The sequence below is a fragment of the Dysidea avara genome, chromosome 6 (genome assembly GCF_963678975.1).
Source record: "Dysidea avara chromosome 6, odDysAvar1.4, whole genome shotgun sequence".
Taxonomy (NCBI): domain Eukaryota; kingdom Metazoa; phylum Porifera; class Demospongiae; order Dictyoceratida; family Dysideidae; genus Dysidea; species Dysidea avara.
The window spans coordinates 18585579-18600742 of NC_089277.1; the positions used below are offsets into that span (position 1 = coordinate 18585579).

Here is a 15164-nt window from a genome sequence, read left to right on the forward strand (position 1 = left end):
CCATAAATCTCCTAGTGAAATTGGCAGGATTTTTGTTTAAAATTGTTATAAAATAATCTTCTCTGCTGAACCCACTCCTTTTCCTGTGTCTAACTGTGCTAGGATCAAGTGCTGCTTTCTCATTGGCAGAGAGGAAGTCAACTAAATATAAGAGTACTGCATTTATTTTATTTTATTATAATAAATTAAACTCCTTAATTTCTGCCTTGTTGTGAAAGATGTTATCATGCTTTGAACAAGTGAACTGTAGCAAGGATGAGCTGAACAAGTGAACTGTAGCAAGGATGAGCTGAACAAGTGAACTGTAGCAAGGATGAGCTGAACAAGTGAACTGTAGCAAGGATGAGCTGAACAAGTGAACTGTAGCAAGGATGAGCTGAACAAGTGAACTGTAGTAAGGATGAGCTGAACAAGTGAACTGTAGCAAGGATGAGCTGATCAAGTGAACTGTAGTAAGGATGAGCTGAACAAGTGAACTGTAGCAAGGATGAGCTGAACAAGTGAACTGTAGCAAGGATGAGCTGAACAAGTGAACTGTAGCAAGGATGAGCTGAACAAGTGAACTGTAGCAAGGATGAGCTGAACAAGTGAACTGTAGCAAGGATGAGCTGATCAAGTGAACTGTAGTAAGGATGAGCTGAACAAGTGAACTGTAGCAAGGATGAGCTGAACAAGTGAACTGTAGCAAGGATGAGCTGAACAAGTGAACTGTAGCAAGGATGAGCTGAACAAGTGAACTGTAGCAAGGATGAGCCTTCAAAATGCAGAAAAATAAAAAAAATTCAAAGTGATTTGGCATTCTTGCACCTTTCAAGATGATATGCATTTTCTGTGAAAGTTAATATTATACTAAATCAGTCTAAATGTCAAATTATTAGTTTTGATATTCAGCTCCACAAGCATAACTGCACAAATAAGATTGTGATGTTGTAAATTAACAACTTGATAACAATAATCAATCAAGCATGTAGCTACACAATCTTGCATATATAAAGGCAGCCCTATCTGGTAAACTGACTATAGTCTAGACAATGAAGGTATAAAGATTTTAGCGTATTAATGCTGCATTAATGTTATTTATGCACAATAACAATACCTGGTTCTTCATATTTGAGTGGTCTCAGCTTGTAAGCACTGCATCTCCAGTGGTGATATCATTCCACACATCCGTAGATTCCCAGAAATTATGTTACAATCAGTACTTTTTTCAAACAAGTCATTGTGCTTTTCAAGAGTTTAAACTTTGATGATGATACCTGTCATTTGCCATGTTGGTCTATCTTGTGACCTTAGCTTCTCAACTAATATTATTTCAGTCCTTTTAACTGTAAGCAAAACTCTCAGTATGGCCGCAATCATGAATTTCATTACTGACTCAGCAGCTACTGGAGACAGTAATACAGTACCCAATGCTCATAATATAGTATGGATGTATGTAGAGCTGGGCAATAGTAAAAAAATATCGAGTATCGAGATATAAAGTTTCAAATCGTATCGTGATATTTAGCCTCTACAATATAGTGATGGATGTAACACTTCTAAATGACTACTAAATAGTTCTATTCATGAACCATATTCTTGTATTTTCACACAGAACAATGATTAGGTGTAAACACTGCTTGAAATTTCTTTGTTTACTAGAGTGGTATATCCCCAGTATATGGAACAGTTAGTTGCTTGGTTTTAGTAGTTTTTCAGTAAATCTGCATTCACTGATGTTTTACTGAGAGTTTAAAACTTAGTAAAATAATTATGTTCCATATACTGACATTTTACTATCAGTATAACTGGGTACAGCTACAGTAAAGCAACTTAACAAATTAGTAAACTAAGAACCTTCAAGCAGTGAAACAATGTATAAATAGCAAGTTTGTTCACAGAATTCTCAATTGTACCAAGCAGCTAACTACTGATCTGTCATTTAGACACTATCATGATACATATCGTTATCGTAACATTTTCATTACTATCGATTGTCTTGTGAAAATTTTGCTATCGCCCACCTCTAGATATATGTTGGATTATCAAAAAGGGTTATAGTGTGTGAAATTGTATTCTGGATTTTAGAAACGTTTTATTGTATTTTGCTTCTAGTGTTGTTCATAAACATTAAGATCATTTGTAGGTCAGGCATTGAACAGATGCTGGCAATTATCAACAGTCAACAAAAGGCAAACTCTCACTGTAAGGTATACATACCATCTGATCTTATGTTCCCTACCGATGCATATAAGTCGTAGAGAATCAGCTAACTAACTTCTGATGTGTTATTGTCAAGATGTGATACATCTATGGCAAGAAATCATACAACATAATTAGGGACCCGCCGATTATGCTGGCATAATTTTGAACATAATAGGTACCTAAAAGCATTGAGCATAATGCCAGCATAATACGTTAAATATTTGTACGATAGTGTAAATTCTTGCTGGAAAAATGACAATTGCAAAATAAGATCGATATGCTCTAATAGAGCAGTCAGTAACTCTAATAGAACAATCATCAAACTGACTGTTCTATTAGAGTATATCGATCTTGTCTCTTATACATGCAGGGATGCAGCAAGAATTTATTATTTGTGTTCCAGTCACTCATTTTTTTCTTTCTATATAGTGTTAAACTAGTAGCAAAGCATATGAACTAAGGCATGAACATTGAGCATAATCGATCATAATAGGTAAATATTGAGCATTAATTTAAGCATAGTAGGTGAATTTTTAGCAGTGCAGCATAGCATAATAGGTAAAATTATGAGCATAATCGGCAGGTCCCTAAACATAATTCATACTTAAATGCCAGTGAATAGACGTGATGTGCTTTGTAGCAACATACTCTGTGTCTCTGTCTACAGCCTTGACACCATAACTGTGCTACCATATATATATATATATATATATACATGAACACTACACAAGAAATATACCAATTCTTGGAAGAGCCACTCAAGAGCAGAGAGATTTTCTAGGAATTCTTTACATGTCCTGTGACATACTCCTGCACATTATAATTCAGCACTTACCAGCGCTATACCCATATATGGTAATGAATGACCCTGTGAATGAGTCAGTAAAAAGAACCACTACACCTGAGACTACACCACCATTTACATAGCCTGACATAAGCCCACTGACTATTTAAAGTTTGTGTATTTGAATATGACAGTTCTATAGTACATAATACACTAAGGGATGCTACACACTCCAAAAACTGCAACTAAACTTTGCCTATACATGTAAATCACTACTAAACAGGTGTAAAACTAGTTTCTACATAATTATGTACTAACATTTCACAGAGAAGTCTGCCTATGGAGCACTTGTTTCAGTTCCATTCATAATTCCAGACAGGTCCACAAGTAGTGGATTCATCATCATTATACTGTGTCCACATACACTTCTTGACATGTACTTGAAGAGCTTCCATCAATTCAATAGAGCGGTGTATCTTATTTGGCTCTCCATTAAGCGCCTCATGTAGAACACGCAGGAAGCTACGATAGGTACGATGAAATGCTTTAGCTTCAGTATGACAATCAGTACCAGGATTAATACTTTCACCATCCGGATTATCCCTCATAGGATACACACCTTCTGGGTTGAATTCAATAGGAGCACCGGCATAAGCATAGCCTCCTTGATCTGTTATAACCAGTCGTTTCTGACAGACAATTTCTTCAAAGCGATAAAAGTGACCATATTGACCTGTCTCAACCTGGTTAGGATTGAGGGGACCTTCTCCTTCACCTTGTTCTATTATCTGATGTATTCCACTTAAAGCTGACTCCACGTCTGTGACAATATGTACTGTGCCTATGCTACTTGGCTCAGTCCAAGGCCAGTGAACTTGGCGACTTGCAGTGCTTGCATCAAATATACCTTCACCAAGAATGTTGATGCAAACTGCTAACTCTTTGTACAACTGGCCTATGGTAAAGAGTGTGAATTCTGGAAATGGTCTACCAACATATGTTAACATCGGAGTTTCTATCGCCATCATCGTGTCATAGACATGTTGTAAGTTAAAGTTTTCTAAGTTGACATCAAGTCCTGGTAACACCCCACCAGGAAGACCTCCAGTTGAAGGATAAGATGGCACATGGTTTGGATCATCAACAATCACTTCTCCACCAACTGCAATGAGAATATTTGCTGCCTGAACAAAATGTAACATCTCTTGCATTGCAATGTCCCTAATGGCTTGGTAGGCTTCAGTGTTACAATTCTCAACAATTGAGTACATGGAAGAGAGGTAGAGTGGAAGAGTAGAAAACTCAAGTAGTATTGCATTTGCCAATTGACTCTGTAATGTGGTAATATTACAAACAGGCCAATATCCATAGCTTTCCAATAAATCGGCAACTTCACTATTTTCTTTCGAAAATTCTAAGCCAAACAGTGCTCTAGGTGGATGATGAGCAAATTCTTTTAATCGAGCATAAGTTGGGTCACTTCCAAAAACCCTTTGAAAATGTCCATCTTGCTTTTGTGGATCAGTGTTAAATGGTATATTCTTCAATAAACACCTTGGTGCATTGACTGAAGGACTACTTTTCTTTTTTCTATTAGGAGGCAGAGAGGAAGTATCACAAATTGGAGCTTCTTCAGTGCTTTGTTCACTTTCAACAGAGCTGTATAGAGGATCATCTAACCATGTCAATATCATCTGTCTTTTAGTGGGTGAAAGATCTCTGGTTGTAGGCATGTAGTTGGGATCACTAGTTGGTTTTAGGAACACTTTCTTGAGCAGTTCAATATTATGAGGCAGTATAACTTCTGTATAGTTGCTCATATCTAAGATGGTCCTCATGATGTAGTGAAGCCTATGTGACTGTTCAAAGATTGGTTTAACATGATCCACCCACGTGTAAGGTGCTTCATATGCAGGACTAGAAAATGCAAGTATTGAGATTAAGCCTTTGTAAAGATAAAAACCATCTTCTGGAAGAGTACATTCCTCTCCTATGCAGTAGTAGAAATTATATAGCTGGCCATCAATGGGTAAAACAGTGACTGGAACATCTTCTGTGGATGAGGCAGTCGGACGATATTTCCTTCTAAAAGGAGTAAATTTACCCTGTTGTTTTGCTTTTTGAGTTTCTAAATAATCAGGGCAAGGATCATTTTCATAAATTCTTACCATAGGAATTGGATTATTGACTGCAAATGTGAAAGTTACTTGCCCATTGTCCTCTGTTGTTTTAGTTGACACAGTGGGTGACACAGCTCCAGTTGGGAGTACAGTTTGACCTGACTGATTAGGACTGTCTATCATCGTTACCTTTGTGTTACTAACAGGCTGGCCAAACCGTGTAACAATCAGGGTAAAATCACTAGTGCTTATTGCATTATTTTCATTATCACTGGAATATTCTAATCTATCCATATAGTAGTCCATGGGACGGACAAAATATTCTATTTCTGATAACAGCAAAGACACTGTTTCATCGCTTTGCATTGAAGGGAAGGTTGCTTTAACTGGATAGTTGTTTCCACTAGTAGTATCTCCGGAATCAATAAAAACTACAAGCTTTGCATTTGCAAGTTGACTAGCTACATCAGTAGCAAGGCTTTGTTCAATAATTCCTGAATGTTTCCACATAATGCTGTTAGCATCAGCATAAGGAATGGGTTCCCCAAATGGTTGCACTACACCATCCACAAGGATACCAAAATACAGGCTTCCAATATCTAATGGGTCGCCACTGTGATGCATGGGTAGAGCATTCCCAAGATCAACTACTAAAACATTTCGGGTGGAGTCAACTTTGAACGGTGCACCATAACTCCATGGTTTCTCACTACCTTCATCAAATCCATGGCATGGATGACCTTCTGGAAAGTTGAACGGTCCAACATCTTCATAATCCATCTTCCTTTCTCCACCAACATTTAAAGGTTCATTGGCCATGGCTACACCAATAGTACCAAGAACTCGACCAACAACAAAAACATCAACTTTGTAAACATCTATAGCAATGGACACAGATAGGTCACCAGTAGCACCCTGACGTCTAGTAGCCTCTTTTAGGCCTTTGATGGCATCAGATTGAGACCATGACAAATCAGTGATTCTTGTAGTGCTCTGTGCGCCAAATGTGCTACTACCTGTGATGTCATTGGTACACTTCATTTTACGCCACATATCATGAACAATCACTGACGTTGACCACTTTCCCAAAAACAAATCTTCCCCATTATGTTTGAAGCCAAATTCCAGTCCATATAATGACGAAACTTGAAAATCAACATCAATATCAACAATTTTTCCAAATGGACGATTTTTGTTGCTGAAAATTTCTGATCCTAATAATGGACTATCAAGAATTTCTTCACCATTTTCACCAATTACAGCTGTGACTACTGTATCAACAAACTCCCATTCATTGGTACCTCGATAGTTCCACTCATCATATTCACTTAAAGGTTTATCTGGATGAAAGTTACAAGGATTGTTATTACGAGTGTTGACATCAGCTCTGAATGTGCCAGCAAAATGAATGCGTGGAGGATCCAAGTATGATCCGTGAACCTCACTAAAGAATATCAATTGATAATAAAAACACAATTTTCACAACAAAGGCTTACTTTATTCCACTAAAGAGACCAAATAGTACTAGGATGAGATACAAATCCATACTCAATTAACTGCACAATTGTTTGCAAATAGATCACCTGAATAAAGTTAGATCATACACAAATGTGGATCCACAGTTGTATTAATGTTATTGCTACTAACACATAAATCAGATCAGGACACACAGTGGTGTGTCGTGCTGCCAAGGAAAGCCAACGTGTCCAGGAACATGACAGACAAATGTGTATTTTATAGCTTATTGGATTCTTTTCAAATTTAAAGGGTATAAAGAGCATGATTATGATGCATTTATCTTCTAATTTATGAAAAAATTGGTAGAAGTGGTACAAAGTTACAAACAATTTTCCAAAATTGCAAGTGCGATTTTTGTCACACCTGCAGGTTGTCACACCTGCAGGTTACTAAACTACTGACAGAAACAACTTAAAAAGTGGTATACAGATAGATTGACCATCAAAGCATAGGCCTTTTGCGATTTAAAAGTACTGAGAGTATTAGCTAAGAAGATGCAAGTACAAACCGAAAATGTGAAACAAGCGCGATCGAGATACTCTAATAGAACAGACACCAAGAAGTACAAAAAGAACGTACAGGAAAATGTTGAAAAATATTGTTCACGGTTCCAACCAAGGACCTCCACACCTTATTATGCACAAACCCTTTACCACTCTGCCACTGCTGTCAGTTGCTTGCGTCATTTAATTTCTACCTTATCAATGAAAGTTCTAGTTTACCACACCAGAATATAATTTCATAGATCTATTCATGGAAATTTTAGAACATTGTATGTGCATTGTATTAGAAACACTCAGAAAATATGTGTGCTCTATTGGAGTACTACAAAAAATAATCAAATAAAAATAGGCTATAGTCAACCAAATATACGCAAGAGTCGTGCGATCGAACATACTCTAATAGAGCAGTTAGCCTTGCTGCGATTTGTTGCCATGCCTACCTAGCTGCTAAACTGCCTATGCAAACTAGTTAAATATTCTTGCACATGTCAGATAACTGTCAAGGTATAAACCATAAACCTTCAGTACTGTAATTGAGATTTGTTTAAATACTGAAATATCAATGAGTTATAATGTCAAAACAAACCAATGAAACTGTTTGTACCAAGTGTGCATTTTGAGATCGCTTATAAAGCTAGCAGTCATGTATGTGCAACATTTATGAAGTAAAACAATGCAAAAAAGTTTCTTAGCCATGTGTGAAAAAGGGTGCAACCTTCCGAAAATAGGAAAAAAATGTGACACAAATTAAGGGACAGTAAAATACTATTTGTCTGGCTGCCACCTTTGATATCACATCATTATCATAGTAGAAGACCAGACTTTTTTTCACAGCTTGGATGTTTTGGATTAAACCTTGACTATCAAAGGTTTTGGCCTTTTCTGTTGAATATAGTCTTGAAGTTATAGCACTAGACAGTTGGAACAGAAATAACTTTGATCTATACAGCAACAATATGGCAAATAAATTACAGGTGTATAGTTAATCATAACTCACGATTCAAACAGCTACAAAAATGGCACGTGGCTCATCTGTTCAAGTAAGTATTTGTGACCACTCCTTTGTTACTATAGATAACAGAGAAGCAATAAAATGGAATTTGGGGAGTGTGTGAAAATGATGGGTTTTTTTTTGCTCAGCTGGTCAGTGGCCACATAAAAGTGGTCTATCAGATTCACTGACAGGTATATCAAGACACATCATGCAGCCCAAGAACCTGGCACTCCACACCATGGGTATTTTGTTTGGAGAAAAAGAAAACACAATTTTCACACATACTGCAGATGTTTGGTCCATTTGAACATTGCATACTGCATATGTACTCATAATGTGTATTGCATCAATCACAATACAGTTCACAATACGTAGTACATGATACACAGTACACAATGTTCAAATGAACAGAATTTTTAAATACTTTTTCTTAAAAGTGATGTTGCATAATGGACAGAGAAAAAATCCACAGTGTGTACATACACTGTAGCTCCATGATCTCTTACCTGATTGGAACCAAATTTTCTGTAGAGATGTCCACCAGGAAGGTGAGTCAAGATTCATGGAGTTATGACCAATTATTCACGAATAAGACCACGTCTGCAGAGTGAACTGCTTCAAGAAATCAGTTGAAGGAAATTGTTCTGTAGTTAGATTAATGATTGTAGGAGTATCTTTTAGTGGTTTGAAAGAAATCGAGATTAAGACCACAATACAACACAAAAATCAACAATCACTCGATTGAGTTTTGCTAATAAAAACATTTAGTTAATAAAAAGAAAAACATTTTGTTGCCACGCCTATTAGGCAAATTGCTTATGGGAATGAGTTGAAAATTGGTGTATAGGTAGATTAATTATCATAGAATACCCTTTCAGTGGTTAGAGTTCACAATAAAAAACACTGAATTATACTGCAAATACCTCACTCAAGATACTCTAATAGTGCAGTCACCCTATTAGAACATTCAGTAAGTAGAGAGATATTATGACTATATAGAGTTCAGCTACAAACAATTCACCCTATAAGGAATTCAGCTGCACAACAAGTCAACCTAGAGAGCTCAGCTAACAACAATTCACCCTGTAGAGAGTTCAGCTACAAAAATTCACCCTGTAGAGTTCAGCTACGTATGTCACCTCATAGAGAGACCAGCTACAATGAAATAGTAAGTTCAGCTGCTACAAACAAGTCACTCTGTACGCTATAATATCCATCATACACGCACACGTGATTGCGGACTAATGAAACAAAGCAGCTTTGTGTGACAAGAGAAGTGTTATTTGGAAAAGTTTCAAATTGTGTAAATGTGATGATTCAAAAGCTCTGTGTGTGTGTTTTGCAAGGAGACTGTATCAAGGGGAGGCAGTAAACGGAAGGTGTATAATACTACTAATTCATGTAAGCATTTGGAGTAACACCATCAGGAGAAATACAGGGAACTAGCTACTAGAGATAGAAGAGCTTTCTTGTAAGAGGTCGACAAAGGGCAGCCAAGAATTGAAGAAATGCTTGATGCACTTAATCCCTACATCCCTACAAGTCAGCATTACATAGCCATTACAAGAACAGCTGCTGGTATGATAGTAGCAGACTTCCAACCCTTTTACACTGTGGAGAATGAAGGTTTTAGGTGTCTTTTACAGATTCTAGATAGGTGATTTCAACTGCCTAACTGTAAATACTTTTCAGATCAAGTTATACCACCAATATATAGTGAACTAGGTTAGTGCTATTATGAAATCTACACAGTTTTTAGCTCTCGCCACCGATGGTTGGATGTCCCGTGCTGGTGATTCTTACCTTAGCGTTTTATTGATGACAACAGTTAGTTGTCCCTGATACCTTCCCACTGTGTGAGAGGCACACTGCTCATAATTTACTGAGTAACATTCGCACCATTTTGGAAGCTTGGGAGATTGAAAAGAAAAGAACTACCTGTTTTGTTAGAAATAATGCAGCTAACATTACAGCTGCAGTTAGAGAAGGAGGTTTTGCCAACAGTAGGTGTGTATATCAGTTTGCAGTTAGCCATCAATGATGGTCTGAAGGAGGACACTATAACAGAGGTCTTGAAAATTGTTAGGTCAATTGTGGAACACTTTGATCAATCATCAGCAGCTCATCAATTACTTAGCAATATTCAAACACAGCTATAGTTACCTGAGCATCAATTATCTCAGGAAGTCTGTTCAAAATGGAATTCCACTTTCTGTATGTTGGAAAGATTTCTTGAACAGTGTCATGTAGTTACAACAGTTCTTCCCGAGACAACATGCTCATCAAAGCTTATCATTTTTCTGTGGAACATTGCAAATCAACTAGTACTACTACAAAGAGTTCTCTTGTGAATTTGAATGTGAAGATCATTCCAGGAGTTAGAATGCTTTTAAAGCATTTTGGTAAGTCAATGGTAACCGAAGAGAGCTCAGTTGTCAGAAATGCTTGTAGACAGATGTCATCATCTTTAGAAACCAGGTTGTCAGGTGTAAAATGTGGTATTGCTACAGCCCTAACAGTCAAGTCACCATGTAGAGAGTTCAGCTACAAACATATCAACCGGTAGAGAGTCCAGCTACAAACAAGTTACTCTGTAGAGAGTTCAGCTATACAAATAAGCCATCCTGTAAAGGATTCGGCTACATAACAAGTCAATTTAGAGAGCTCAGCTAACAACAAGTCGCCCTGTACAGAGTTCATCCACATTGTAGAGGGTTCAGCTACAAAAACTCACCCTGTAGAGTTCAGCTACATATGTTACAGGTCACCTTAGAGAGACCAGCTACAATCAAGTCACCATGTAGAGAGTTCAGCTACCCTGTGAAAGTTTTAGTCACTCTGTAGAAAGATCAGCTACAATAAAGTCACCATGTAGAGAATTTAGCCACAAACAAGTCATTCTGTAAAGAGTTTAGCTACATTACAAGGGAGTTGCAAAACCATATTTATAAAGGAGGGCTCCCTCCCCCCTCCCCCAAATGTTGCGCGCTGCCTAAAATTCTGCCTTTAAAAAGCATCCTAGAAATATCTTACATGACGAAAATCATGATCACCTTTCATCTAACATCAAATACAGCATTAATAACAACAAAAAAAACATTTGTGGCCGGATATAGAATTTTAAAAAGATCATAGAAACTCAAATTTTCATCTGCCTGCCAGCCTGACCACAATTGCAAGCCTGGTGGCCAAACGAAGCAGCTCAAGGCCATCATTTTATGCCACAATAACAAATTCACCAGTGACCAAAGGAAGTTTCATTTTCAAAGTCCTGCATATGCACTCCCTTGCTGAATATGCAGCAAACTGTATGAAACTATATACTATCAGAATTTGTACTTTGAATACCAGTAACATAATCACCTTCCATTACAATCATGCCACTAACAGCTGCTTTTAACCACAGGCCAGCTTTAAAAGCTCCTAGAAGTGTAATGTTAATTGCATAACTTACACAACATTCTTTCAAACTCTAGATGTACATTTAAAAAAAAGGCTATTGCCCTCGCAACCATTATTACATCATAATGCATAAGTGGTTACTCCATTAGGATCCATTAGCAACTACAACACAACCAAAGCCAGATGTTTGAAAAACAGCTGCTTAAAAATTTTTTATTAATGTATTAAACTAAAAACTTTCTTTTCATTTATAACAATGTCTAGGAATGTGCTCTATGGATTACTGAACAAGCAAGCAGGTAGGAATCTTGAAATGTTATCTACAAGATGTATGTACGGAGACAGCTACACATTGTAGTTACAAAATATTAGGGATGTTGCATTACATCTAAAAAGGTCATAATACTGTACAATAGTGTATTTCAGGATTCAAATCAGTATTCTAGCTGAAAACTTATAATGTTTAATTCCTCCATTTTTACTGACAGCCCTGTAATGTCACAATAACATACTCATTCGTCGTATCAGAAAGTCAGTATGGAAGCTTAAGGGATAAATTAGGTGATTAGTCCAATTAAGATCAAAGCAATTAAGCAGCTGCAAATACATACTTCATTGATAAAGGCAACTGATGATGATTTTCTGGTTTTGCAGGTTGTGGGACATTTCTAATAAGATGAATCATCCTGGCCACAAACTGGCTATTGAATTTATTTTGGTGATAAAGCTCTGGATTAATTCTGGAAGTTATTAATGTTTAAGGCATTGCTGTTTGTCTGAGCCAGATAGAATCCATAATTCTTGCTCAAAATCGCCCACATATTTAACCACTGACTTTGGCATTGTTTTGACAAGTTATAGTTTATGCTATCAGTGCATACCATGGCTTGTTAGAATCACTTAACAATAAGCTATACCAATCTTGCAGAGAATCTGGGATAATGGTATGTCACAATATGTGTAGGTTATTGCACAAATCCAGGTATCTTCGCTATTTTAGGGACCTGAGGAATGGAGCAATAATCACTGAGGGCAAAGCCTGAGGTGATTATGTGCCATTCTGAAGCTCTCTAAAATAGTGAAGATACCTTTGGACAATAACCAATTTAGATTGTGGCTCGGCGCTCTGGTCACTGCCAATAATGGCAGCTTCCTGATTGAATTAGTGTTAAAACAACTCACTGGTAGGATTCCTAGATGAATACAATCATATCTATTGTCCAGCGATGTTTTCTTCACACTCTAGCAATTTCTGATGGCTGTTGTGACTGGAATCCAGCAATACATATGACGCATGTGACAAAAAAATTTGTCACGTGTGTCTAACCAGTTTAGATACCTACCCGCGAGTATCTATTGGATTTTAAATCTCTCATTAATTACAAAACTTCAAAGTATACTATGGCTTCAAAGTATACGAATGAATAACACTATATCATCATAATGCTCCATAGGAAGTTCTTACATCATCAAAATGACTACCTGATATTATGTATACCGACCTTATCATCCTGTTTGTTAAGAGCTAACTCGTTCTCAAGGTACTTATGTATTTGTAATATGTATAAAAGATATGAGCAGCTATCATAAAATAGAAACTATATAGTAAACAAAATTGGTATACTTGGAGCAAATCTATGCAAACTTTTCCATGGGAACACAATCATGGTTCTAGAGAGGTGGTTAATTTTTTTAGCACATATCGAACTAAAACACACAATTAAACACAAGCATTCCCTAAATTTAACACAGAAGGCCTTGCTATGTTCACCATGTGCGGTATCTGTAGTCTTAGCACAAAGAGGCATTCTGAGCAGATATGTTCTTACAGAATACATTACTTGAAAACCCCCACTGCCATATCCACATGTACAGATACCGCATGATTGTGTTCCACCGTGTACTGCCATATCCACGAATGGCTGTGGTATGCCATCAGCTGTCATACCACCACCAATCTCTCCATCAGGGTATGGGGATAATTTTGCAGGTTCTGGTATCAAAAATTCCCCTGTATAATAAAGGTAGAGTTCGTTGTCAATACTGGACAGAAAAGTTAAGCCAACATGGATTGATGTCAAACCCCATGGCCAGTTAGTATATGGTGACCCACAACAGCGTTGAAACCGGGTCGGGTCATCTGGGTCACAGTTTCTCCAGGTCATCCGGGTCTGACCCGGTTTACAATTTATCCGGGTCTGACCCGGATTGGATCACGTGAGAAACGAAATTGTTCGTTTGACGAAGTGGAACTTATAAACGCTATCGCGTAGCTCTTTTGTGAGCCACGCCCACTTATCACATTACCAACATACGCTCAGCCACGCTCATTTGTTAGTAAGTGTAGTATGTAGCACGAAATTGAGGGTATCTATGGTGAGGGGCAGCTTTTTTTTTTTTTTTTTTTTTTGGTCTTCAACCTACAACTAGGCTGAAGTCGCAATATTTACTCAACACGAATCGAACGCTCAAAATGTAGACTCGTTCGCTCACTCGAGACTAGCCGAAACACGTCTCGGCTTTAATTAATCCGGGTCACATCCGGGTCAGTGGGTCATCCAGGTCAGCAGTAGTGACCCGGTTTCAACGTTGACCCACAAGGGAAAGGGAGAGCATGACATTGACAAGCATGTTAATTACCACTCGAACATTTCCCTACTTAGGTCAAAGTTGGTTCCGAGTGTGGCACTTGGCCAGAATCTGGGTGGCCTGTGGATCAAATCACGAGGAGGTTGGCTTTTTTTCAGCCCTTCTAGGTATTTGTCCCGTTTTACTTTAGGATATTTAGCTCAAAGATTTTCTCTTAGGCTCCTAGGCTATGGGTAAACACCTTGAACAGGCTCTACACCCTCCAGTGCCTATCTGGTAAAGTCAGTAGTAGATAATAACAATAGCTATATGGTTACACATCAGTTATACGCTATTATATACTGGAATGCGCACAATAGCGGATCATTTGGCTGTGACACTTTGCACAGATTTAGGCACCCAGTACAATGTTTAGCCTATTATTTCATGGGTGATTTACTCATACACATTCACTTATGGTTGGCTTGTTTCCAGACCCGCAAGCTGCGTAGCCAGATCACCCTTGTTCATTCGCGCATGGGATCTTTCTCATCCATGTAAAAGTTTTAATCAGCTGAGCTGGCTACGATGAAGGACACATGACTCGCCACGAGCAACAAATTAAAGGGCGGGTCGAGCCATGAAAAACCGAGCATAATAATCATTGTGTATACTAATCTACGAGATACTTACGGAGTGCCAGGCAGCTTCTTTTTCTGTATCTGCCACGATGGGTTGGCTGCTTTCAGATAGTTTTCCTCGCCTTTGGGAGACGCACACAAATAGCGTGGTGCACGTGGGTTGAATCGTGTATACGTCACCACAGAATATTTGCAAAGCGTAACCGGAAAACGTGATCCATAAACTTTTGAAATACGTCACGTTTCTGTACAGCTGTATTGCAGATTCCGCAATCCTCTGTCCGCCCCCAAAGATACTAACGTAGGTAACACCCACATTAAAAGCTGTCTGCATGTATTTAATCCTATTCTAAAACATTGCAAAGTACTATCATCATAACCCCTCAATTTCACACACGTTTTGTAAAAAAAATCAGTATTACTTCATCACAAAGGTATGCCAATCTGTTG

The 15164-nt window shown here is 37.8% G+C and overlaps 1 protein-coding gene across 4 annotated transcripts; it reads right to left on the reverse strand.

The window, feature by feature from the left end:
* Window positions 1–3113: 3113 nt before the first annotated feature.
* On the reverse strand, window positions 3114–14900 carry LOC136257614 (uncharacterized). 4 transcript variants are annotated; one of them, XM_066050863.1, is made up of 4 exons: window positions 14767–14900; window positions 8107–8177; window positions 6585–6671; window positions 3114–6532 (listed from the first exon to the last, which is right to left on the reverse strand). In XM_066050863.1, the coding sequence occupies exons 3-4, from the start codon at window positions 6632–6634 to the stop codon at window positions 3322–3324; spliced, it is 3261 nt and encodes a 1086-aa protein (XP_065906935.1). In that variant the 5' UTR covers window positions 6635–6671; window positions 8107–8177; window positions 14767–14900; the 3' UTR covers window positions 3114–3321. The 4 variants fall into 4 exon arrangements, with proteins under 4 accessions (XP_065906935.1, XP_065906937.1, XP_065906934.1 ...); XM_066050865.1 differs by lacking the exon at window positions 14767–14900 and adding an exon at window positions 12688–12798; XM_066050862.1 differs by lacking the exon at window positions 8107–8177 and having other exon boundaries at window positions 14767–14890.
* Between the last annotated feature and the right edge of the window lie 264 nt (window positions 14901–15164).

Excerpts from the sequence above, each read along its gene's own strand:
- LOC136257614 (XM_066050863.1), bottom strand. The coding sequence starts at position 6,634 with ATGGATTTGTATCTCATCCTAGTACTATTTGGTCTCTTTAGTGGAATA. Across the intron at positions 6,533-6,584 it reads GGTCTCTTTAGTGGAATAAA|TGAGGTTCACGGATCATACT; the intron begins GTAAGCCTTTGT and ends GATATTCTTTAG.